The sequence below is a fragment of the Capra hircus genome (genome assembly GCF_001704415.2).
Source record: "Capra hircus breed San Clemente chromosome X unlocalized genomic scaffold, ASM170441v1, whole genome shotgun sequence".
Taxonomy (NCBI): Eukaryota; Metazoa; Chordata; class Mammalia; order Artiodactyla; family Bovidae; genus Capra; species Capra hircus.
Window position 1 is genome coordinate 12,921,225 of NW_017189517.1, and position 27,424 is coordinate 12,948,648.

The 27,424-nt window shown below is 37.9% G+C and overlaps 1 protein-coding gene across 1 annotated transcript in view; it reads right to left on the reverse strand.

Moving 5' to 3' along the window:
• STK26 (serine/threonine protein kinase 26) overlaps positions 1–27,424 on the reverse strand; it is a 72,536-nt gene that overhangs the window by 1,881 nt on the left and 43,231 nt on the right. The window contains exons 3-11 of the mRNA XM_018044258.1: positions 19,712–19,942; positions 10,146–10,202; positions 5,368–5,476; positions 5,125–5,282; positions 4,086–4,271; positions 2,838–2,986; positions 1,662–1,755; positions 1,203–1,265; positions 984–1,120 (exon numbers count right to left, since the gene is read on the reverse strand). Coding sequence (XP_017899747.1) covers positions 984–1,120; positions 1,203–1,265; positions 1,662–1,755; positions 2,838–2,986; positions 4,086–4,271; positions 5,125–5,282; positions 5,368–5,476; positions 10,146–10,202; positions 19,712–19,942 — 1,184 coding nt within the window. The remainder of the gene's footprint in view (positions 1–983; positions 1,121–1,202; positions 1,266–1,661; positions 1,756–2,837; positions 2,987–4,085; positions 4,272–5,124; positions 5,283–5,367; positions 5,477–10,145; positions 10,203–19,711; positions 19,943–27,424) is intronic.

The following is a 27,424-nucleotide window of genomic DNA, read 5'->3' on the forward strand; positions in this document are numbered from 1 at the left end:
ATTGGGTCTCATCATACAGATGCTAAAACATAAAGAAGTTAAAAAAAATCCCTTTTGTGTCTGATTTTACAGCTTCCAATTGATTTGTTTGATTTGGAAAAGAGAAGGGAGGTTTTCATTAAAAACTAAGGGATTTTAATTAGCCTCCAATTAAAATAAATAAATTAATTTAAGAAAAACTAAGGGATTTTAAGAGGGGTTTTAACTGATGAATATAAATAGGCTTTATCAGCTAAAAAGATCTAGGAGAGTATGTTTTACGGCTGTATAGTTTGTTCCAACTTGATTCCAGCGGCATCACAAATACAAAGAAATATAAAGATATGCTGAGAAGCCATATAATGAGATTAAGGCTAAGATTAGTATTGCTTTATAACTTGCTTGAGCTAAGAAGTTGTGTTTGTATATACATTTTTAAAGGGAATTTAACAATTAAATGTAAGAACTTTACTGAGTGTGTACAAAGTTAAAGCAACAGTTCAAGAGACAGTACAGAAACTGAAATCAACCATAAGAACTTTTCAGAATCTTTATTTGAGTTTCTCTACCTAAAATCCTTTCCTTAACTTTTCCTATGGGGGTTAAACTTAATGAACTATAGCACTGAAACTGTGACTAGCACTGTGATAAGAACAGCAACAAGAATGAAAGCATTCCTAAATGGTATTTACAAGGGTCCAAATAAGAATATGCCACCTGACCTTTTGTCTATACTCCTACTAACAAAAAAAAAGAAAAAAAAAGGGGAGAAAAACAACCAGGCCATTTCATTCAGTGGAAAACTACCTTGTAATATGTGCAGATAATTCCAAAAGCTAATATTTCAGATGGGCGGCAAACAAAACAGTTTTCAATTATATGACTATTAAGAATTGACTTTGTTAGGAATAACCAAAATAAGTAGGTAATCATAGTATCACATCATAAATGAACATCCAACAGAAAATGTCAAAAGTTTTTTAAAAATGACATTTCAAGCTTACTTTTGAAATTTTTCAATTAATTTCTTCACCATTTTATCTGTAATGCCAGGACAGGCAGCTTCGGCCACGGCAATACTTTTCTCCAGTTCTTCGATTGCCTGATTCCTGCTTGCATTATTCTCATCCTGCTGTTTAAGCTGAGAAAGATCAATAGCTATAACATTTAAAATTACTAAACTTCTTGAATTAGATAGCCAAAGCTGATGAGTCTGTACTTACTTCAGCAAATGCAGGTGTGATTATCATAGACAAACAGCTCAGGGTTTGTACAAGATCTTGCTCCTTTGAACAAATATTATAGATTATACACATGAAATTAAAATAATCACTCATGTGCATTCATTGGAGTCCTCCTCAAAAAAGACCCAATACAAGGCAACTCTCCATACTTTCTTCTCATCACTCATTCCCATCCATCGTCCAGAGGCCTCTAACTTCTAGGATTACAATTAATATGCACAATTCTATTTTAAAACATACCAATGGCTACTTAAATGACTTCTATGACCTTTTCTTAATTAGTTTGAAATGAATGGCAAATGAAACATACTGTGGACCACAGTGAGGTAGACAAGCATTTAGGGGTATTAAATTCCAACAATTTCTGGCCATCACACTGTCTTATTTTATAGTTCGACAAAGTCTACCAAAAGGAAGTGATCATCTCTGTATACATACTGCCCCATTCTGTAGTTTCTTAGGATCAGGCTTCTTTCGCACAGTGGTAAAGCTCCATTCAGGATGAGTATTATTTTCCCTGCTGGTGGACTCCCTAAAGAGATTGCCAAAGATATTTCTATAAGTTCCCAAATGACACAGCTTGGGGAAAATACCAAATCAGTGCAGACAGATTCTGAATGGATAATTGCCCCAATGTATAAAAAAATAATTTGATCTCAGTTTCAAATACACACTGCTTTCTGCTAAAGAGTAGCAATGGTACCCAGCTCTAAGTATATATCAGAATCACATGTGAAGGTCTCTTACTATATATAAAGCCCTGGCCCAATCCCTTCCCACTGACTAGATCAAGATCTCCTGTAATGTGGCTTGTGGTGGTTTTTTTTTCATCTTATTTTATATTGGAGTATAGTTAATTTACATTTTTAAAGGCTCCAAGAGTGACTAATGGGCAGCAAAGGCCAACAACCATTAGAACAGAATAAAGACAACTACCTTGGTACTTTTTAGACTTTTCAAAAGTTGGACAACTTCTCATAAATGCAGATATTATCTGAAGAGATTTGGTGTTGCCTTTGTGTCAGTTCAACTAGCAGAGGAGTAAATTCTGGTGTAGCCTACAGACTCTGTAGTCTAAATTAAGTTAAGGAGTTACAGGCTCAAATGTTAGTGTAAATGCTGTAGTTAAAAAAATAATGCAACTTTTTAGGGGGTACAAATCAGATATAAATGAATATTTCAATGTACTAGTCTGATCACAGTTTGGTACATGGCCAAGAGGTGAGAAACGTTAGTTCTCCAGAGGGGTTTTACAGGTTGCCAGGAAAGTATGAGAAGACATTGCTCTTTATCACTTTGGGCAAGCTAATAAAACACTTTAAATGCAATCTTGTTCCAAAATTTTGTAATATGCTCAAATATCCACTAGGGGTTAGACTGAGACCATTTAAAACTAAAGAAATTCACTTCTAAGGAGAAAAAAAAAAAAAAAAAACGTGTTTCCAAATTCATTGTACTTCACAGACCACAATTTTAAAAATTTTCACAATTTCTAAAGTCACACTTTAGAATAAGGTTTATATTTTATGCTAGAGAAAACACATCAGCTCACAGTAACAGATATGAAATACTAAAATGGGCTGTCTACATAAAAAGTAAACAATTGGTACGTACGAATCAGACCCGTCAGAATCAGATTCATCATCGCTGTGTCCTTCTGCCTTCCATCTCTTAAATCGATCTATCAGTTCAGTCAGATAAGAAGTCTTCTTTGAATTTTTTACAATGAATTTATGTTTCAGAAGTTCTTTAGCTGTAGGACGCTAAGGAACAAAAAAGAAAGGATGCACCAATATGTCTAGGCTTTTTATGATTGCAAAGAGTGATATGAAATCATTATGAAGTTGAAAGGTATAAAAGTTTGTCTATAGATATGAGGATAACTAAAATGCCATAGGACAATAGCTAATTCTATTTCCGAAGTGGCTCAAGGCAACCAAATTAAATTCACTGCTTTGGTATCAATTTGCTAAAATCCAGTGGCAAAAGGTGGCCTATGTACCAGCAAACAGGCAGGCAGGGCTTTCTTCAAAGTAGAGAAACACATGATAGGACTTCGATAATTACATAAAAATTTTAAAACAAGATCGTGCATTAAAATACTTTTATTATATTTACTGTAAATTGGAATAAAAAGGATGAAAACTAGCAAGGCTATAACTTTCTTATTATCTGCACACATCATATGACCCCCATATTAATCCCTTCTCCATCACACATTAAGTCATATTGCACCTAAATAAAAATATCATGTGTTGTGGGGGATATTTCCTCCCTAATATTTTATTAATATCAGAATATTCATTAGTAACCTACGATAGTTACATCCAATTTAGAGATAGTTCTTGTATATTTTAGTTTCTCACAGTTATCAGGCAACTTTATTTTAAAAACAAAAAAAAAACTGTAATCAAATTTGCCAACTAAATGAACGGAGTTCACTAGACTTCAGGAAAAGTATACAACTTCATGTTGGAATTTCTGAACATTAAAAAATCGTGAAACACCAACAACTTTTCATGAAAAATGAAAAGAGTTGAATAAGAATCATTGTGCATAGTTATACTTTCTTAATGACATCCTAGAAAATGAACTTTATTTCCCCTTGAAATAGGAAATGATCAACAGAATGAGGAAGATGCTAGGGAACATAGCAAAAAGAGAAGATGCAGGGCAAGGAGGGAAGGAACTACGGATCTTGTCAACAACTGAACAAAATTAGCTACACAGACGGGACAGTCAGGTTCCTGGATGGTCTGTAGACAGTTTCCACAGGCATTGTATTCCTTACTGTTGAACAAACCACACTGGCTCTATGTATATCTGATCACAGAAAACAACGGTCATAGCACATATACTCACAAATGATGGATCTTTGTTCAGGCAAGCATCAATAAACTCCTTAAAGGATTTAGTAAAGTCCCCGACAAGAGTTGGAGGATTGTTTTTTGGAATAAGAAACAGAACTCTCATTGGATGCATGTCAGAGTTAGGTGGTTCTCCCTTGGCTAGTTCAATAGCAGTAATTCCCAGTGACCAAATGTCAGCCTAAGGTAAGGAGGAAAGAACAATTACCTTGAAATTCCATTCTAACATTCTGCCACAAAATAACCCATGGAGTCTCATGGTCATACAATATTAAAATGTCTCAAGAAATGTGGTGTTAATAACTTTTTGATGGAATTCATTTTTTAAGAAAAGTATCAAATTCCCTACTTTGTGCCAGGCACCGCATTCCAAGCACTGAGAATTCGGGTGGTGACTAAACCAGACAAAAATTCCTGCTCTCAAGAGGCTTATGTTCTAGTAGAAGAGAAAGATAAATGAATAAACAATAGGATGTCAGATGGTATTAAGTTCTGTGAAGAAAATACAAAATCAGGATAATGGAATAACGAATGACAAGGTAAAAGGGCTACAAATTTGCATGGGATGGCTAGGGAAGACTGTTCTGTGTCAGTAATATTTAAGCCGAGACCTGATTGAGAGGAAAGTTATTCCAGTTAGAGGGAGAGGCAAGTGCAAAGGTCCTGAGGCCAGAGGGGACTTGCTGTGTTTATGGACCAGTAAAGAGGCCACTGTGGCTGAAATGGGTAGAAAATGGAGGAGAGTGGTAGGCGATGAGGCAGAGGTAGACAAGGGCCAGACAGCAGACAGCCATGTACGTGGTAGTAAGGACTTTGCATTGTATTCCAAGTAGGATGGAAGGTCATTGAAGGGAAGATCCAAATATTCAGTATTACCAGCATCTAGGGAACTTATGATTTAGCAGCAAAATTTGACATGGCTCTAGTTATAGAAATACTCTAAGAGGAAGGAGAATTGAGGCAGTTTATTAAATAGGATAGGATGCTATGTAAAACAATATTAAAAACAAAATAGTTTATAGGTAACACTTCACTTTTGAGTCATAAGCTGACTGCTGGATAACTTCAGGAGCCATCCAAAATGGTGTTCCCACAAAGGTATTTCTTTTAATTTGTGTATCCGTCAGCTGGCCAGCCACTCCAAAGTCAGCAAGTTTCACATCTCCTTGCTCTGAGAGCAAGACGTTGGCAGCTAAGAGGGAAAAGGAAACGAAAAAAACCTCAGCTTCCTCAGAATGCATCTATTTTTCTCAGGTTCATATTAGACTTCTGTATACCTTTTATGTCTCGGTGAATTTTCTTTTCAGAATGCAGGTAGTCCAGACCTTTCAAAATTTCCTTTAGCATGGTAGCAATCTGGAACTCATCAAATGGACCAGCTCGCAGCTTAGGGGAAAACACACGCACACACATGTAAAAGTTTGAAACAATAAGGTTCAAACTTAACATTATCTTTGAAATAAGGGAATTGCTTATATATAATGAAACAGTTCTGTTTATTAAGCCAGTATTTAAACAAATGAGAAAATTCTTAAGGGTGAAGAGAGTTAAGTCAAAGGGCTAAAAGGGTTTTCAATGATTAGATTTTAATGATTAGATTTAATCTTGAAAGATAATGTAACTATATATTAGCTTCTAATCTTGAGGTTCTTAAATATTTACATTAAAGATCTAAGGAACATGCTTAAGTAATGACAGGTAGAAAAAATATATCAACTACTTAAATTTTGGCATTTGCTGTTTAAAACATTAAATATTTACACTGAACTGATTTTTAGATCAGATGGTCCATAAGATTTCTGCAGCAACCCAATTTGATCATATGGGTCAGCTGTAGCACCGTTCTTAACATTTACATATTTCAAAAACATTATAAAGCAGAGACTTTTTGGAGACTCAGATTTAAGTTTTAGCTAGGAATATAATAATTAAACTATTCAAGCTTTCATTGTAAAAAGAAATTCAAATCATGGAGGGATATAGTTTTTCAAATAAATGTAACACATTTCTCTTTCTTTCCCCATCCCTGTACTAAAGCCAGTGGTTTCAACTGCAATACAAGGAAAGCAATGATTAAGTTTCAGGAGAATTTGTAATGGAATATCTGAAAATCTCTCTTTAAAATAAATGGTTATTTTAAAATTCTGGTACCTCATAAAGCACAAACAGTGGACTGTATAATATTATTACAGGAAAGGGTGGGAATCTAAAGTCAGAGCTGAGGTAGAGCTCTGTTTGCTGGAAGGAGGGAAGAGGTGGTGAAAATCAAACATTGCCCACTCTGCCTCACACTGGGAGGGATTCACAGCTCTTTGGCACCTTCTGTATTTCATCTTTCATGAATGCCATATTTATTCTGAATAAAGGGCACTTTCATGTTGAGATTTAACAGCTTAAAATAGAACCCATACTTCGGTCTCACTATTTAATATTAACTATGCTCTGGATATATAGTATACTTCAGGGATGTTTATAGTTCAGTAGGTGCCTTTCCTAGGTAACATTATCTATTTACTTTCAAATGTATCAACTTCCACCCCAAAGTATCTATTTAAACACCAGTGATTAAAGTCATCTAAAAGGTGAAAATGGTATATTATTTTATTGATTGCTGGTAATGAAATTCTGAGGTACTACCAAAGAACTTAAAGATAAATGTCAAGTAATACTACTTAAGACTAGTACTTTAGTATCATTGATTATAAAATGTTGACAGGGCCAGAGGAGGTATATTCTCAGTCACTTAGAAAATTGGGCAAGGTCCATATTAAAGGTACTAGCTATCATTCTGAAAGATTTCTAAAAGTGGTCTGAATAATACAGAATTTTAAAAATATACTTAAGTAAAAACAAACGGAAAAGTGGTTCTACAGACACATTAGCTTATCTGGTATACTTAGGTCCAGTTTAAAATTCAATGCAATCTCACTTAACTGGGTACTGGAGGAGGATGGGAAGGGCACTTCCGTGGCAGGGAAATGGGAGTGGGGTGGTGGCAGAGTTGGGTTTTTCTTGTTCATGTCAGACAGAAAACTATCCCAAACCTTGTGGTTAAAATGTTTCCTTAGCCATGATGATAATGATCAGAAGAGGAGAAAAAAAGGAGCTGGAAAGAGAAGGAAAGTAAATAGATGGAATAGAGGTTGCTTTTTAAAAATTTCCAATGTAACCTTGGGAGAGATGATGCCAAGATCCTGGTCCACTGTCCTTAGAGTGCACAATGGAGCTTCTCTCCAAAGACTGAAGACTTTACCATGTCTCTAATAGCTAACACATCTACCCCAGGACAGGGTGCTGGCTTTGTATGCTGTGCCTTTGCTGTCAACTGACCATATTCGAGAGGGACATTTGCAGGCTTGGGGGTGTTCTCCCATACTCCTCTGACTTCCAGCCAATCCCTAATACAGCATGTTTTGCTATGCTTTCTCTTATGGTTAGCATATCGTTTCCAACTTTTTCCCCTGGTGCTCATGTTTTATTCTCTTAACCTTATTATATGTGTTTTTGTTGTAAGCCACTGCAATTTTTATTGGAAACAAGTGAGGTATAATCAATTCAATAAAATAATGTACATTATGCTCAAAGTCTGTTCACACACAACTAATTTTTTTGTAAGAATGGGAGGAAATCTTGAGGTATATAGTTGTTTTCAGTTGCTAAGGTGTGTCTTATTCTTTGCAACCCCATGGACTGCAGCCCGCCAGACTCCTCTGTCCATGGGATTCTCCAGGGAAGAATACTGGAGTAGGTTGCCATTTCCTTCACCAGGGGATCTTCCCGACCCAGGGATTGAACCCGCATCTCTTGTACCTTCTACATTGACAGGCTGGTTCTTTACCAGCTGAGCCTTTGGGGAAGGTCCATATACTATATAGTGTTGAACATAATTACTGGTCATAATCATATTACGCTATCAGGCACCAGTTTAATGGGATGAACACTTTTTGCCCAGCATTCCTTTTAATTTCTCTTGTCCCTGATAGCAGTGCCCTCCTCTAACCCTGATCCTTTCTTAGATTCCTCCAAACGATAGCATTCTCCTAAATGAAGAAAGTGTATTCTCATCATTTGCTCTCCGTACAAAGTCGAGTCAATGAAGTTTATAATTAAATCACAATAGTATTAAGTGTTAAAGCTAGAAAAAAGAAAACTAGAGAGATTACTCATCTAATTTCTTATTTGAACATCTGAGGCACAGGTTAAATAGTCTGCCCAATATTAGCCAGCTAGTCAATGGCAGAATTGGGAATAAGATCTAGGTCTCTTGATTTTTAGCCACTACACAGCTAGAAACATTTCAAGTTCATTGAATTTATGCTAATTGTTATTTTTTGACTTAGGCAGAGCTCAGAATGAGATTAAGATCTCAAAATCATTTCATTCAGAGGTTTCATAAAACTGCCCCAGCTACTCTTGGGGGACACAGATTGTATTAGTTAGGGCTGGGCCACTGTCCACTGCTTCCTGTTGCTATCAGAGATTCTGAGGAAAGCAGTGCACTGGTCTTGCCAATGCCTACAAAGCAGGGAAGTGACATGGTAAACATTTTGGGGGGCCAGTTAAGGTAACTGTGATAAATTTGGAAAGGATTCTTAATATTTAAAAAGTAGGAGGAGGCTGCTAGAGCAATTGTGAGGCTTCTTATGGAGCTAATGAATAAACTATTGTTTAATCAAACTACATGACAAATAGAGCTGAGATCATTTAATGGTGAGAATGAGACCTGACTCCATATGCATGAAGGACTATCAGCCAAAGAAATACCAGTTATGTTCTCTCACTAGACAGGAGAGAGAAAGAAAAAAAAATGAAATGGAGCTTTAGGATCTAAGAATTAGATTAGATACAAGGAAGGATGGCCTAACTCAGCAACTGATTAAACTGAGATGAATTCCTAGAAGATGCGGCTCTCCATCAAGTTTAATTACCATTTCTTTTGAATGGTTTAAATATGGTTCTGTCTAAAGGAAGGAAAAATCGCTTATGGTCATTTCTGTTCATAGGATTATTTGAAACTTTGCAAGTACTGGCATTCAATATTAAAGGCTTTAAAAAATATTTGATCATTTTCAGTCAGAAAAATTCATTTCTACTTTAAAAAAATAAGAATTAAAACATTACTCGGTGATCTTAATCATCAAAACACTTTATTTTTAGAAACAGCAGACTCCAATTTCAAAGGCAGAGCATATTATATAAAAGTCATATAATATTAAAGATGGAAGACAACTTAGTGCAACTTCATTTTATAGGACGTCAAGTCCAAGGATTTATGTGTCTGGCTCACAGTCACAGACTTAGTTATAAACTGAGGCAGCCCTACAAACTCAAACTCCCATAGGCCAGCCCAGCAGTCATTCTATTACACAAAGTTGTCTCTAGTCATTCATATTGCATTTTAAATACAATGTCATATTAATAAAAATTTTAAAGAGGGAGGGACAACACTGATAGAATCACACCACTTGGGGGAAGACAACCAGTGTTTCTCAATAACATTTTGTGCACAAACACATCTTCATTTATTAGAACTTTTCCCTCACACTGCAGGATTTTAGCAGCCTGGTCTGCTAAAATGGCTGTGGCATTTCCAAGTCATTGTGACAAAAATGCCATCACACTTCCAAGTCACCTATGGAGAGGCAGAGAGAACTCTGCAGAGAGCTGGGTCTGTAGGGCTTCTTGGTCAAAACCCAAGAACCACATTTAAAAACAGTTATCTGGATGATATCTCTTCAAAAATCTAAGAACGCTCAGTCTTCTCAGGGATAAACATGTAAAGTAAAACATGAAACTGATGGCAACTCTCACACACTCATTCCTAATTTGGAGGGAATTTTATTACGCTGTTTGCATTTCTTATATACTTTAAGAACGCCAGCAATGTGGAGAACCTGCAATACAGCGGAATCTATGTTAAGAGTAGCAGTACTGAAGACAGTGAACATATTAACTAAAGCAACCACTTAGCTCGCCCAAAAGCCAATGCTCACTCCAATTAAAAGAGAAAAGTGAAAGTATGGATGTGTGTGTGTAATTGCTTAAAAATACTTACAAGATCCAGCGCTGAACCGCCACCCAGGTATTCCATTATTATCCATAATTTTGAACCCTGTGAAAACCATGAAATAGCTTAATAATTATAAACCTGAGCCAAATAACATAGCATAGCATAAATGTCCAATCTGACATACTAATGTACTGGTTCTAAAATATAGGTTTAAAATTAGTTGTTTGGAACTCAATATATTTTTCCATAGACTATTACAAATAAGAGTCAAGTCCTAAGTCTTGACTCTCCCTGAAACCTATTGAATGTATGATATAGCTAAATATTAGAAATGACACATTATTGTTGCTTATTGTCGAACTATTAGCAACTTTAATAAAAGTTAGAAAAAAAAACCCATAGCTTTAAATTATTATTTTGAATGATGCTGCTGAAAGGAAATGAATGAGGAGGTAAATGCAGACTTGTAGAAATTCTGAATGGGGCTTCTGAGTGCTTCCCATGTGATTTGAGAGTTTGAGGACACTGGGTACTATACCTTATTTTAGTTTTTGTTTTAATCTACTTTACAACTTTTATCAGCCACGATTAATGGGCATTTTTTTGTACACATGTAGACACTAGTAAGAACACTGTAGCCCCCTCTCCCCCAAGGTAAATGGATAAGAGAAAGGGAATGTGTAGCTTGAAGAGCATGATGATTAATCCAGGTAAAATTAACTTCATTGTAAGTTGTACAATAGGAAATGGAGCTCATAGAGGGAACACACATATTTGAATTATAAAACAGGTGTGGACACACACACACTATTCAGTTGTATCAGACAAAATTTGGAAATCATTAAATTTTCTTTCAGCTACAGTTTGAAATACTGGAGACATCTCTCTCTCCCCATAACATTTCATGAGTGGTATTCTCTGAATTTTTTTAGGACCACAGAATTGACTGGAAGCGGAATGGTTGGTTTTATTATACTGGCAAATAGCCAAGCTGTGAATGGATTGTATTCCAAAAGTCCATCTTTTTAAAGAAAGATGTTTGGGATTTGGAAAGCAAGCATTTTGCCATAAAAATAATGCCTAGGTTCCTGGAGCAGTCCCCTCCAAAAGACAATTTAACACAAAGGTATCCATAGTATACCTGCAAGAACACCAGAGAAACTATTTATACCATAACAATGTTTCTAGGGGAAAAGTGGATTCAGTGTCTTGCTTCATGTTGGGATTCCGGGAACACATTTCTCACCTTTCCAGTCCCACTTGCAGGATAGATTCTCAAGCTATTGCTGGTAGTCCTGAAACTCTAAAATCCTTGGGAAGTAGGAGTTCCATTCAAAATTTCCAAGTGTCTCTGGGGCTTTATGATGGCAGAGAATGGACTCCAGTAAAATGATGATGGGTGTTTAGGGGACACTGTAGTGTGGGGAATAGGCTGTGGCCGAGAGTTAGGGACTGGGGAAGGAAGGTTCAGTTAAATTAAGATGTTGACACTATGTAGGATGTCTAAGAGAGAGAGGAACAATACCCATCTTGACACCCGCTCTCTCCTGTCACAACAAGCTAGCTTGAGCTTAGGAGAGAGAGTAGCATCTATAGTAGGAACGAGAGAAAATGAATCCCCATTACAGTGAGAGGGCAGAAGAGTTCCAGGAGGGATTCATGCAGCTCTCAGAACATGATAACTGAATCGTTCCTCACAATGCCATACAGCCTGAGAAGCTTGTCTTTTGCCACAGTTTGTTTCTAATAAGTACTACATTCTACCTCATGAATTCAGATTGCTCCCCATGCACGTGACATTTCAAAGAAAAATTAAAAGATCTTACAAAACATGTTTATCTGTTTTGCAGTTCTGTGTGAATGAGAGCATCTGTTTTCCAAGTTAAAAACAATGTGTGGCTTTTTTTTTTTTTTTGGTACCAATTGAAAACAGAGACTTACCAACTGTCTGTTCGTCACTAAAAAGTATTCATAGAAAGCTTAAAAATGTCATTAACCTTATGACTAAGCAACTTCCAGGTCTGAAAATGCTTCCTCTTTGCAAGTGAGCTATTTGGTGGAACTAGGACTCTTCCTAAACAGGCAGGGAAGCAGAGCTGTCTCATAGGTTTTCTGGGTGCTTCCTTCTGACCGTCACTTCTGCAGACAAGTGTCGCTGGAGGATGGTTCTATGTCTGGACATTCAGACGACTGTGAGGCAGGCAGAGGAACTGAAGCAAAGTATGACTGGGCACAGGCAGGAACGGCAAGCTAGTGGGGCTCCTGCCTACTCACGGATGCTTTCCTTGTCCACAATGGGTCTTAATGAAAACACCAATCACAAACCAAAGCTGACCAAAAATCCCAGATCCTGTGTTTGTATTCTTCTGGAGAACTACAACTATTACCTTTGATTTCTGGTAAAAGATGTTTGCATTTGAGAATGCAAATATTTGGTTTATTCTTAAATAATTTAAAAGCCTAAGATGATATCTACATAGTGGTTTACAAATCCAAACGAGCCAAGTGGCTCTAAACCATAACCATATATCCGGCACATTTAAGCATAGGAAGTCCCTGCAGGGAAAATGCCACTTTTCCAATTATAAAACGACCCACACGTTTTAGCAATGGGTTGGAAAGAGTAAGTGTAAAGTCCTGCATCAACATGGGTGGTAAGTTAGGGGTCAGGAAATGGCTCTCTGTTCCAAAATGCAGAAAACCTAAAGAGTAAGTACTTCAGAGTTATACTGTTTACCGGGGAGAAGCTGGAGTCTAGTTTTAACAAATCACTGGTGTCTGGAGTATCAGCTCTATTACCCCATGGGGCCTTTGAACGCCACTGTGTGCCACTAAAGCAAACATTTGGCCAAAGGGGGCAGAAATGCTACTGTGGACCTTGGGATTCATTTGTTCACAGAAAAACAAAAATTTAAAAGAAAAGAACATGTACAATACCCATGATATGTATTTTCAAGATAACAGATCATAGATCAAGTTCATATACATGAACACAGATCAAGTGTATGTTGAATTAAGCAGGTTGGTCTATGAAGCAAATAGCCAAATCTAACACTGACCACATGAACCAGCATATGCAAGTAAGATAAACAAGTCACCACTGGGCAAATGTTGTATGATCCCACTGATCTGAGGAGTCTAGGGTAGGGAAACTAAAGACAGAAATTAGAATGGTGGTTACTAAGGACTATGGTGAGGAGAGAATGGGGAGTTACAGATTAACGGGTATAGAGCTTTGGTTGAGGAAGGTGAAAGCATTCTGAAGATGAATGGTAGAGATGGCCACACAGTCACTGGAGTGTATGAAATGCCACAGAACTGTACATTTAAAAGGGTTAAAATGATAACTTTTGTGATGCATATTCCACTACAGTAAAAAAAAAAAAAGAGACAGAATGTAAAATTTTAGAGAGCTGCAAGGAATAGTAGAGATCACCTTGCCAGAATTTTACCATCTGAGATTTTTTTCCAGTCAAGAATGCCTTGTCTATACCCCAGTCTCATATCCCAGTTCAGTTCAGTTCAGCTGCTCAGTCATGTCGGACTCTTTGCAACCCCATGGACTGCAGCATGCCAGGCTTCCCTGTCCATCATCAACTCCCAGAGCCCACTCAAACTCATGTCCTTTGAGTCAGTGATGCCATCCAACCATCTCATCCTCTGCTGTCCCCTTCTCCTCCCACCTTCGATCTTTCCCAGCATCAGGGTCTTTTCCAGTGAGTCAGTTATTTGCATCAGGTGGCCAAAGTACTGGAGTTTCAGCTTCAGCATCAGTCCTTCCAATGAATATTCAGGACTGATTCCCTTTAGGATAGATTGGTGGGATCTCCTTGCTGTCCAAGGGAATTTCAAGAGTCTTCCTCGACACCACAGTTCAAAAGCATCAATTCTATGACGCTCAGCTTTCTTTATACTCCAACTCTCACATCCATACACGACTATTGGACAAACCAAAGCTTTGACTAGATGGACCCTTGTTGGAAAAGTAATGTCTCTGCTTTTTAATATGCTGTCTAGGTTGGTCATAACTTTTCTTCCAAGGAGCAAGCATCTTTTAATTTCATGGCTGCAGTCACCATCTGTAGTGATTTTGGAAACCCCCCAAAATGAAGTCTGTTACTGTTTCCTCATCTATTCGCCATGAAGTGATGGGACCAGATGCCATGATCTTAAGCTTTCTGAATGCTGAGCTTTAAGCCAACTTTTTCAATCTCCTCTTTCACTTTCATCAAGAGGCTCTTTAGTTCTTTGCTTTCTGCCATAAGTGTGGTGTCATTTGCATATCTGAGGTTATTGATATTTCTCCCAACAATCTTGATTCCAGCTTGTGCTTCCTCCAGCCCAGCATTTCTCATGATGTACTCTGCATATAAATTAAATAAGCAGGGTGACAATATACAGCCTCGACATACTCCTTTCCCAATCTGGAACCAGTCTGTTGTTCCATGTCTAGTTCTAAGTGTTGCTTCTTGACCTGCATACAGATTTCTCAGGAAGCAGGTCAGGTGGTCTGGTATTCCTATCTCTTTAAGAATTTTCCAGAGTTTGTTGTGATCCATACATCAAAGGCTTTGGCAGAGTTAATAAAGCAGAAGTAGATGTTTTTCTGGAACTCTCTCACTTCTTTGATGATCCAACAGATGTTGGCAATTTGATCTCTGGTTCCTCTGCCTTTTCTAAATCCAGCTTGAACATCTGGAAGTTCATGGTTCATCTACTGTTGAAGCCTGGCTTGGAGAATTTTGAGCATTACTTTGCTAGTGTGTGAGATGGGAATGGCAAATCACTTCAGTATTCTTGCCTTGAGAACCCCATGAACAGTATGAAATGGCGAAAACATAGGACACTGAAAGATGAACTCCCCAGGTTGGTAGGTGCCCAATATGCTACTGGAGATCAGTGGAGAAATAACTCCAGAAAGAATGAAGAGATGGAGCCAAAGCAAAAACAGTGCCCAGTTGTAGCTGTGACTGGTGATGGAAGTAAAGTCCGATGCTGTAAAGAGCAATATTGCATAGGAACCTGGAATGTTAGGTCCATGAATCAAGGAAAATTGGAAGTGGTCAAACAGGAGATGACAAGAGTGAATGTCAACATTTTAGGAATCAGCGAACTAAAATGGACTGGAATGGGTGAATTTAACTCAGATGACTATTACATCTACTACTGTGGGCAAGAATCCCTTAGAAGAAATAAAGTAGCCATCATAGTCAACAAAGAGAGTCCAAAATGAAGTACTTGGGTGCAATCTCAAAAATGACAGAATGATCTCTGTTCATTTCCAAGGCAAACCATTCACTATCACAGTAATCCAAGTCTATGCCCTGACCAGTAATGCTGAAGAAGTTGGACGGTTCTCTGAAGACCTACAAAACCTTCTAGAACTAACACCCAAAAAAGATGTCCTTTACATAATAGGGGACTGGAATGCAAAAGTAGGAAGTCAAGAAACACCTGGAGTACAGGAAATTTGGCCTTGGAGTACAGAATGAAGCAGGGCAAAGGCTAATAGAGTTTTGCCAAGAGAACGCACTGGTCATAGCAAACACCCTCTTCCAACAACACAAGAGAGGACTCTACACATGGACATCACCAGATGGTCAATACTGAAATCAGATTGACCATATTCTCATATTCCAACCCCTATCAAAATCATACTCAAGACCCATTTTAAATGCTACTCCCCAGTTTGGGGATTAGTATACTTGATAAACCTACTCACAGATAAGTGGGAGATATGAGGGAAGTTAGATCCACCTATCTGGAGCTAAGGTGAGAGGCTGAAACCAGAGACAGGAATCTAAAAACTGTCAGAATAAAGTAGATGAGATGGATGAGGGTGAAAATGCAGAGTGAGAGGAAGACACAGAGGAGGTACCCAATTAATAAATATCTGCTGCATTGAGTCTAATATGAGGCTTCTTATAGGTGTATTATAGGAAATTTAAAACGATTCTTATTTTGAGTGAAAAAAAAAAAAACACTGAAAAAGGAGGAAATATTTCCCTCTCAATTTCCTTCAAGTTGCACCAGAAAACTAAATTTTTTTTAATCTAAAGAAAATTCCAGAAATATTCCAGAAACATTCACCATACATTGGGAATAAGCACACACAAAAGTCTCAGGAAAAATAATAAGAAAGCTGTGTACAGATCCTATTCTGGAATATTTTACCTCAATCACTCAATTCTTTTTTAAAAAATAAATATCAGGAGTTGTGGTATATGGAGGGGGGCATATATCCTCAACATAAACAGAAATCTAAAAGCAATTTTCAGCAGCACATAAAGGCATGATTCAAATTCTATTCAATGCCTGAGTGACCTTCATTTTAAGATTTACATCGAACTAGAAAAATATTTAAAGATTATAAAAGATTCTTCCAATATTATGAGATCAGAAGGGAAGGGTTTGCTTATTTTAGCACCCTTCATAAAGACTAACTTTGTCTGTCAAGAAAATCTGCACTGAACTAAAATTAAAGGAAAATACTGCGGTCATACTGATGTGTTTATCTGGTTTTTACTCTTGTTTTTAAAAACAAAGTTATACAGTGAGCTCAGTCAAAATGAATACCCAGTACATTTTTGCAAGTCTCACGAAAAGCACTACAACTATATACAGTTTCAGAGAGCATATAATTTTCTCTCAAATGCAATAACTTTTCCTCCAGCTTACAGTGAGGTCCTGGTTATATCCTGTATTAGGACAACCTGAGAAGAACCCAGTATCCTACTTTATTCAATTAGCTTGACTCACAAAATCCCCCATGTTATCTGAAATGCAAGGATGGGCCACAATAAGAACAGAAGTCAACTGATAATGCAGTTCTCTGACGGTACTTAGAGGATGTAGCCTTGAGTTACATTGACTGCACCAAGCCAAACCCTGTTATATTTGATGTGATTTTAATTTTTAAAAAAAAGCAAGCCTGAAAAGTCACACTATGTCTTAATATAAATGGAAAATAAACAAGGGGTTGATTTAAGAAAGTAATTTAAATAAACAGTATTAAAGAGTTATAAAATTATAATTCTTTTGCTCTCTGTGTATATACATATACCCATAATGAGACAATATGTGTGTATGTCTGTGTACAAATAATCTAGACACAAATAATCAATACCAGCCATCTGAATTTCTATAATTTTATCATGAATTAACATGTTCTTCAAAGTAGTCTTTCTCATAATGTACTTTAATGATCGGTTAAAGAGATAAAAATAATGCAGTTTAATTCTTTAAGAAGACATCTTGGATAAGAGTTCTGTATCCTAAACTGGCCTAAAAATATTCTGCAATCAAGATTTGGAGAAAACAGACTATCAGTTATATTAGTTAAAAGATTAAGTATTTGGGGGATGACTGGTACGTGCATACTATGAGGGAAATTTTTTAAAATGTGAAATCTTAGGAATAAATAATGCAAACCGAGTTACAATTCATTTTCCATGGGAGTATTGACTACAAATAAAGGTTGTAAGCAACCAATGGGGCTTCCCTGGTAGCTCAGCTTGTAATAAATCCACCTGCAATGCAGGAGACCCTCGTTCAATTTCTGGGTTGGAAAGATTCCCTGGAGAAGGGCATGGCAACTCACTCCAGTATTCTTGCCTGGAAAATCCCATGGGCAGAGGAATCTGATGGGCTATAATCCATGGGGAAACAAAGAGTCAGACACAATTGAGTGACTAAGCACAGCACAGCACAGCACAGCAAAAGCAACCAGTAAAAGTCAATACCATGTCAGTACACATTTTAAATAGGGCTTACTTAATATTTTGAGTCAGTTACCAAAAGTAGCTTATCTGGTACAGATGCCTAAAAATAGCAAGTGTTCAGATTTGCTCCAGAGTGGATCTGAAATTATAAGGAGTAAACCAGAATGAGCATGTGTGCACACACACACACCACCATTACCACCACCACCAAATTTCCTGGGCTGCCTACAACCACGGGAACTAGAAAGGGGACCTAAAACTACTGAGACTGAAGGCCAATAGGATACTGAAACAAGGAATCTGACCTGCTAAATAAGCTTTTTAGGAAAGAATATGAAAGCAAAGTACACCACAAAGAATCAAGTAATTATGTACACAGTAAAACAGAGTAATGGCTAACACTCCAAAGTATATTGGATATGAGTTACTAGCAGTATTACTGCCTCCTGTGAGTCTTTCCTTCATACCATAATGGGAAAAAATGATAGAAGTGACCATTTGCTTATTTATGCAAATGGCACCTTGGGCCTTGTATGCATTCAGTCACAAAATCCACACCATTGTAGCACAAAATGGGATTGTAAGCTCTTCAAAGGCAGGAGCTGTTCACTTTTACATCTCCATAACCTAGTACAGTGTGACACACAGTGACTGGTTATTTAATGATTCATTCTACTATGCGTTAATTCCACAGTCACCTAATTCACATACTCTTAGACTAAATTAGCCTCTGTTGGGAATTCCCTGGCGGTTCAGTGGTTAGGACTCTGCACTTCTACTGACAGGGGCTAGGGTGCAATCCTGCAAGCCACACAGCTTGGCCAAAAACAAAAAAATATTAGGCTCTATAAAAAGCCAGGGAAATTGATAATGAATATCTATATGAGTATTAACTAATACAGTTTATCCCAGCAGAACATAAAAGGATAAAAAGACAGCATTAACTTTTGTGCAGGCCAAGAGCCTAATGGGTTATAAACACACCCTTCTGGCCTAGAGATAGACAAGCAAATAAACAAAAAAAACCCTTCCCTCTTATAAGCCCTGAAAATCAAAGATCTAACTAATACTGCCTTCCTCTGAAAAATATCAATATGGGGATATATTTTTAAATTTTAAAATAATTTAAACTCTAATCTAAGCTAGATTTTTCTAATTATTTATTGTTTATATTTCAATAGATACAAATCTTGACTCTAACTCTGGAACCCAAGAACTCACCAAAGAGTTTTCTGTGATGCAGAAATACCTCCACCTGCTGGAATTTTAGGTGTCTGTTAATTCTATAACCCTGGAAACTAAAAATCCAACTTTTTTGGTGGTGGGGTTAGATATTATTCTATTTAATTACATTTCAACAAGTATTTACCATGTGCTGAAGGTGTGCCATGCCCTGTGCTATGTGATGTGAAAACATGACAGGTTGAACTAAACTCCCTGATATCAAGAAGCTCACAATCTAGAGGGAGGGAGAGCTGTGTAAATAACCACCATAACTTAATGGAACAAGTGACATACTTACAATACATATGCCATCAATTCTGAGGTTGAGATAGACTGGGCCATTGAGAGTAATGTGTGAAAGTCCAGGAAGAAAGCTCTTTCCTGACAAAGGTTATGTGTCAAGGCTCAGCTGCCTTTCTGCTCCTCTATCAACCCAAAAGTTCAGGTGTGGAAAAACGGTACAGCTGAGTACTGGATGTATTCAGGACACAGCTGCTAAATCTAAATCTATTTTGGCCCTACAAATGGAGCTAGATTCTGCCTGAAGGCCGAAGGCTGCCAAATCCTAATTTAAGACACTGCCTTTCAAAAAACAGAATTAAAAAAAGAAAGAAATACTCATAATGAAAGTACCTCATGACCTAAATGATCCAGTGCACACATTACCTTTAAATATGATCCATAGTATTTCGTTACGTATGAGCTGTCGCACTGACTCAAAACCGTTATTTCTTGCTGAATGTCTTCAATTTCATCTTCGGCTTCCTCAAGGTCTATGATTTTAATAGCAACCACCTGCTGGCTACGGTTATCAATTCCTTTGAAAACTTCTCCAAAGGAGCCTTTTCCAATGCGTTCTAATTTCGTGAAGAGCTCTTCTGGATCGGCTATATTATTCTGAGGGGGCAGGGAGAGAAGAAAGGGAAGAACACAAACATTTTGTATCAAAGTTTTAAATGAAGGAAAATAAATCATGTAAGACAATATCACATTTATCTAAAAGAAAGCATACAAATTCCCTTGACTCTCCACACACGCTTTGTTAGAACAACTGTAACCCAAATGGGTAGTCCATATTCTACTGGATCACCCACATTAAATGGGCTTAGCTGATCCTGCTATCAGAAACGATCTCATACAGCAAATGTTGTCTCTGGTGCATGCCAAAGGGCCAGACTCTTTTTAGAATAAAGCAGTTGACTATATACAATTTACACATTAGTAAAATGGTAGTGATAGTGAGAGAATACCTAACCTACTGTAGGTAGGGGCGTCATTAAAATTCTTACATTCCACCAGCAAAATATTACCTTTAAACTCTCCGACTTGGACAACCCAATCACAGCACCTGTACTTGAAAACCACCATGTAAACAACACACAACACAAAAGACCCAAGAATCTACAAGTCTTTTTTTCCTTCTTCTTTATTTGGGATCCTATCTGTATGTGTGGCTCAGATGGTAAAGAATCTGCCTGCAATGCAGGAGACCTGGGTTTAATTCCTGGTTCGGGAAGATCCCCTGGAGAATGGAATGGCTACCTACTTCAGTATTCTTGCCTGCAGCATCCCAGGGCAGAGAAGCCTGGTGGGCTATAGTCCATGGGGTCATACAGAGTAGGCTATATGACTGAGCAACTAACACTTTCAACTTTCATTTGTATGTAATGCTCTCATCAATGGCTGAAAATAAAATTCCAGAATAAGTCAATATTTTTCTACAGAAAAATCTGAACCAAGCATAACTTTTCAGGTTAACAAATGTATTGGCAAGACTTAGATTTTATAACTTCACTGTCCTTCCCTGACTCAGAAATATCCTTTATCTAATAGTGCATAATTTTTATTTCAAATTTGACTCCCATAGGATAACCCTTAACCTTACTTAAATTCATATTGCTGAATATATACTGCTGATCAAGTAGAAAAAAGGATTTCCAAACCTTATTTCCAAACCAAAAGTCATGTTATTAATTAATTTTACTTTTTCATGGAAGGGCATTTTATTTTAAATATAATAGTAGTGTGTACATGTCAATCTAATTTATACTTAACTGCCTTATTAGTCTACAACTAAAACTTTACTTTGAATTCCTTCAAAATATAGAAGAATGTTATATAGTTCTAACTTGTCTATATTTAATTTGTTAATTGCACCTAGATTATCTGTTCATTTATTACAATTTAACCTGGTCATCAATTTCAGGAGGCAAATTATAGAGTTATTAGCATGTTCCTCTAATATCTTTTTTATTAGACAAATAGATCATTAACATTAATTTTCTCTCAAGTTCATTGTACCATCATCACCAAACAGACACAGTAAACTGCCCGCTTTTGAGTAACTTAAAAACTTATGACTGATTTTAAAGAATTTCACCAATTTTTCTCTTTTCGACCTGCCTAAAAGACAGTTTACACATGACCTGCTTAATTTACAAGCTTACCCATTCTCCTTGATTGGACTTTTTCCATTTTTAAAAGACAACTTTCCATGTATGCCATAGTCTCTTTGGTGTGGCAAGCTACTTGTTATCTCCACCCACCTCCAGTACTCACATGGGACAAATACATCTTCAGCTGCCCATATGGGCTTTAAAAATAGTTTAGACTTCTGTAAATTGCAAACGTTTCTTTAATGCCAACATTTTGTTATAAAATACCTTTTACAAAACTTGAGTACCATCACTATTGATTAACTTGGTGCTTAATTTCTTACCAAGACATTGTGATTACTATCACATAATAGCTAACCCACAAATTATTCTTCCTACTTTCGGTAATGGTTCCTTTCTTTCTAGTAGCTTGTGGCAAAAATACTCACCAAACAGCTCAGTGATAGGTTCATCACCTTATAGTTCCCTAAATTCAGTGAATTTGGAAAAATAAAAACAGCAAATCTTTCAGGTTTCCTGATGTAACTACAAAATACTCTTAAAGTTATAAATATACCATTGATTAAAAAGTAGACAATACGGACTTTCTGATAACACATTCTGGACCAGGAGTATATTAACTGTATAATGAGATTTTTTTTGTTCTTGGAAGAAACAAAGATTAAATCCTAATCTTCCTAATTCATGTTTTAAAAGGATTTGACTGAAACAACCACCCCGAGGGAGAACACAGCTGTTCTCGCTTTCTATAATAAATGGGTTCCTGAAAGTATGTAAATCAAAGATTTAAAAATCAAGTCACATTTTGAATTTTAAACATGCTCTGAAGTGAATCCTAACTCATCAGTGTAATATAAGATTTTAAATCAAGGAATGCAAAATTGGAAAAGAGAAAGATCTATCATTTATACATTTGCATTTCCCAATCTTTCATTGGGGGACTAAAATATTATTGTTTGGGGGTTTTCTCATGCAAAACCCCAACTTTCAGAGTGAACGGAATCTTGAAAACAAGTTTTCACTAGTTATAACCTCACCTCCCTGACTTTCTAAATCTGGGATAGATAATACCTAAGTCCTAATTCCCCATTCACTGGGTCACCAGCTTCTGAAACCAAAGTATCCTAAGTCTTTATTAAGACATATTTCCTCCTGGCTTTTCATGCAAGGGTAAAAGTCAAGTAAATAAATGGTAAACACTCCAAGCAATGTAATTTAAAAACCACCTTATAAAGACGCTGGTTTGCCCAATCATTCACATTCACTCTTCTTTAGAGCCTCTAAGAAAATCAAGTCAACTCCCTCTCAACCCAAATCAAATATTCTTTTAAGAATTTTTAAATGTTTAAATCTATCTCTATTGCAAATTAATTTATTGCAATATCTGTGTTTGCATTGCCTTCTCAAAGCCATAGCCCAGGAAGAAGCTCTAAGTTCTGCAACAGCAAAAAGGATGAATGGCTAAATTCATGTCACATTTACTATTAATAACCTCAGATATACAGATGACACCACCCTTATGGCAGAAAGTGAAGAGGAACTAAAAAGCCTCTTGATGAAAGTGAAAGAGGAGAGTGAAAAAGTTGGCTTAAAGCTCAACATTTAGAAAATGAAGATCATGGCATCTGGTCCCATCACTTCATGGGAAATAGATGGGGAAACAGTAGAAACAGTGTCAGACTTTATTTTTTTGGTGCTCCAAAATCACTGCAGATGGTGACTGCAGCCATGAAATTAAAAGATGCTTACTCCTTGGAAGAAAAGTTACGATCAACCTAGATAGCATATTGAAAAGCAGAGACATTACTTTGCCAACAAAGGTCCGTCTAGTCAAGGCCATGGTTTTCCCAGTGGTCATGTATGGATGTGAGAGTTGGACTATGAAGAAAGCTGAGTGCCGAAGAATTGATGCTTTTGAACTGTGGTGTTGGAGAAGACTCTTGAGAGTCCCTTGGACTGCTAGGAGATCCAACCAGTCCATTCTAAAGGAGATCAGCCCTGGGTGTTCTTTGGAAGGAATGATGCTAAAGCTGAAACTCCAGTACTTTGGCCACCTCATGCGAAGAGTTGACTCATTAGAAAAGACTCTAATGCTGGGAGGGATTGGGGGCAGGAGGAGAAGGGGACGACAGAGGATGAGATGGCTGGATGACATCACCGACTCGATGGACATGAGTTTGAGTGAACTCCAGGAGATGGTGATGGACAGCGAGGCCTGGCATGCTGCGATTCCTGGGGTCGCAAAGTGTCAGTCACGACTGAGCAACTGAACTGAATTGAATGGTAGATGATTTATACATGCTGCACAAAAATGGGTCTGTGAAAATGAAAACCTCAGAGATCTACCTCAGGACATTCTCGCTATTCCTAACCTTTATCACCTGTCCTTTGCTGGGATTTGAACTCTTCAGCTATAGGTACATTGTTGCAAACTGAAGTCTTAGACAGACGGTATGATCACCACTAAAACAACAATGATAATAACAACCTTTTACTATGGAAATATTCTTAGAAAGTCCAAAGGGAAAAAATGAAGGATCATCATCTTGTCTCTCATGGAAAGCCAGGGGCAGATGGGTAGGAGATCAAGATGGCAGAGTGTGAGGATTCTGAGTTCACCTTCTTCCATGAACACATCGAAAGACATCTACATGTGAAACAACTCTTGCTGAAAACAATCTGGGACCTTTATGGCTCATCTACAACCAAGGTTACAAAGAATGCACAGAGTTGGGTAGGAATGGAAGAAATGCAATCTGGCCAGGACAAGTGCCTCTAGTAAGGGACACACAAGAGGAGGGGGATTTCACAGTCTCAAGGATCCTCCTTGAGAATGATGGGTTAAAGACACATGTTGGGCATGACTCCAGGAAGACAGCCCCCTTAGCTGGTTTGAAAACCATTGGGACTTAGCAGAGGGCTGTAAGAAACCAACACTCTGCTCATAAAGCACATGCATACTTGCTTACTGTCATGGAACAAGGCAGAGGAAACAGACTGCAAACTACCTGGGGTTCTGGCTGGTTTCCCGCAACTGCCACAGCCTGTTCCCCAGCCTGGCAGGGGGCCCACTCCAGCTTCTCTTGCTCCAGTGCAGTGCATTGCTGCAAAGGCTGCTGCCACCAAGAAGAGTGTTTACTCTTAGAGAGAAGGAAGCTGCCTTGGACACATCCCTGCCTCTGAACAAGGAGAAGGAAGCCATTACCAGCATGCACGTGAGGAAACAGCCTGAAAATTGCCTAGGGCTCTGACTAACTTGCTAGGATGGTCTCAGCACTTACCCTGGCCTGTCCCGCAGTCCTCTGCTAGGCCCTGTTGTTCAGTGCTGCTCTCTATTAGGGCAGAGGTGCCATTGCCAGAGGGAAAGCACACGCTTGAAACAGAACCAGCTAGGACCTGATCCTCAGGGCTTTTGCTCCAGTACCTTGGGCACCAACTCTGCCCTCAATGGGGTGGTGATGGCCATTGAGCATAGGAGAAGCCCTGGCTCTAGCCATTCCATCTCTAGCCCCACCTTCTACCATGGTGATAGCTGCCAGCACACCCGGGGGGAAGGTGTGACTCCTGCTCACATCAGATTCAGCTCTCCCACCAAAGCCACTGGGTCCATGTAGATTGCATAGGGATGCTCCCACAGAAGCAACTTTATAGAGACAGAGATGTTAGGGGAAGAGGATTTTAAAATGTAGATATTTTAGAATGTGGTTGAACTTATATGACTACCAGTTTAAAACAAGTACATTATAGGTCAACATATAGGAACCTGATGGTAACCACCTATTAGAAATCTACCACAGATTAAAAAAAAACTAAACTAAAAAGAAAGGACCATACCATTAAAGAAAATCATCAATCGATAAGGGAAGAAACAGAAGAAATGAACAGATAACTACAAAAATAACTGGAAAAGAAGTAATAAAATGGCAATAACGACATACCTATAAATAATTACTTTAAATGCCAATGGAATAAGTGCCCCAATCAAATACGGTGCCTACTGTATAGCACAGGGAACTCTTCTCAATACTCTGTAATGACCTATATGGGAAAAAAATCTGGAGTAGGTATATCAGTTCAGTTCAGTCGCTCAGTCGTGTCTGACTCTTTGCGACCCCATGAATTGCAGCATGCCAGGCCTCCCTGTCCATCACCAGCTCCCAGATTTCACTCAGACTCACGTCCATCGAGTCAGTGATGCCATCCAGCCATCTCATCTTCTGTCGTCCCCTTCTCCTCCTGCCCCCAATCCCTCCCAGCATCAGAGTCTTTTCCAATGAGTCAACTCTTTGCATGAGGTGGCCAAAGTCCTGGAGCTTCAGCTTTAGCATCATTCCTTCCAAAGAAATCCCAGGGCTGATCTTCAGAATGGACTGGTTGGATCTCCTTGCAGTCCAAGGGACTCTCAAGAGTCTTCTCCAACACCACAATTCAAAAGCATCAATTCTTCGGTGCTTAGCCTTCTTCACAGTCCAACTCTCACATCCATACATGACCACAGGAAAAACCATAGCCTTAACTAGACGGACCTTAGTCGGCAAAGTAATGTCTCTGCTTTTTTTTTTTTTAATTTTAAAATCTTTAATTCTTACATGTGTTCCCAAACATGAACCCCCCTCCCACCTCCCTCCCCACAACATCTCTCTGGGTCATCCCCATGCACCAGCTCCAAGCATGCTGTATCCTGCATCAGACATAGACTGGCGATTCAATTCTTACATGATAGTATACATGTTAGAATGTCATTCTCCCAAATCATCCCACCCTCTCCCTCTCCCTCTGAGTCCAAAAGTCCATTATACACATCTGTGTCTCTTTCCCTGTCTTGCATACAGGGTCATCATTGCCATCTTCCTAAATTCCATATATATGTGTTAGTATACTGTATTGGTGTTTTTCTTTCTGGCTTACTTCACTCTGTATAATCGGCTCCAGTTTCATCCATCTCATCAGAACTGATTCAAATGAATTCTTTTTAATGGCTGAGTAATACTCCATTGTGTATATGTACCACAGCTTTCTTATCCATTCATCTGCTGATGGACATCTAGGTTGTTTCCATGTCCTAGCTATTATAAACAGTGCTGTGATGAACATTGGGGTACATGTGTCTCTTTCAATTCTGGTTTCCTCGGTGTGTATGCCCAGAAGTGGGATTGCTGGGTCATAAGGTAGTTCTATTTGCAATTTTTTAAGGAATCTCCACACTGTTCTCCATAGTGGCTGTACTAGTTTGCATTCCCACCAACAGTGTAGGAGGGTTCCCTTTTCTCCACACCCTCTCCAGCATTTATTGCTTGCAGATTTTTGGATCGCAGCCATTCTGACTGGTGTGAAGGGGTACCTCATTGTGGTTTTGATTTGCATTTCTCTAATAATGAGTGATGTTGAGCATCTTTTCATGTGTTTGTTAGCCACCCGTATGTCTTCTTTGGAGAAATGTCTATTTAGTTCTTTGGCCCATTTTTTGATTGGGTCGTTTATTTTTCTGGAATTGAGCTGCAGAAGTTGTTTGTATATTTTTGAGATTAGTTGTTTGTCAGTTGCTTCATTTGCTATTATTTTCTCCCATTCAGAAGGCTGTCTTTTCCCCTTGCTTATATTTTCCTTTGTTGTACAGAAGCTTTTAATTTTAATTAGATCCCATTTGTTTATTTTTGCTTTTATTTCCAGAATTCTGGGAGGTGGATCATAGAGGATCCTGCTGTGATTTATGTCTGAGAGTGTTTTGCCTATGTTCTCCCCTAGGAGTTTTATAGTTTCTGGTCTTAGATTTAGATCTTTAATCCATTTTGAGTTTATTTTTGTGTGGGTTGTTAGAAAGTGATCTAGTTTCATTCTTTTACAAGTGGTTGACCAGTTTTCCCAGCACCACTTGTTAAAGAGATTGTCTTTACTCCATTGTATATTCTTGCCTCCTTTGTCAAAGATAAGGTGTCCATATGTGTGTGGATTTATCTCTGGGCTTTCTATTTTGTTCCATTGA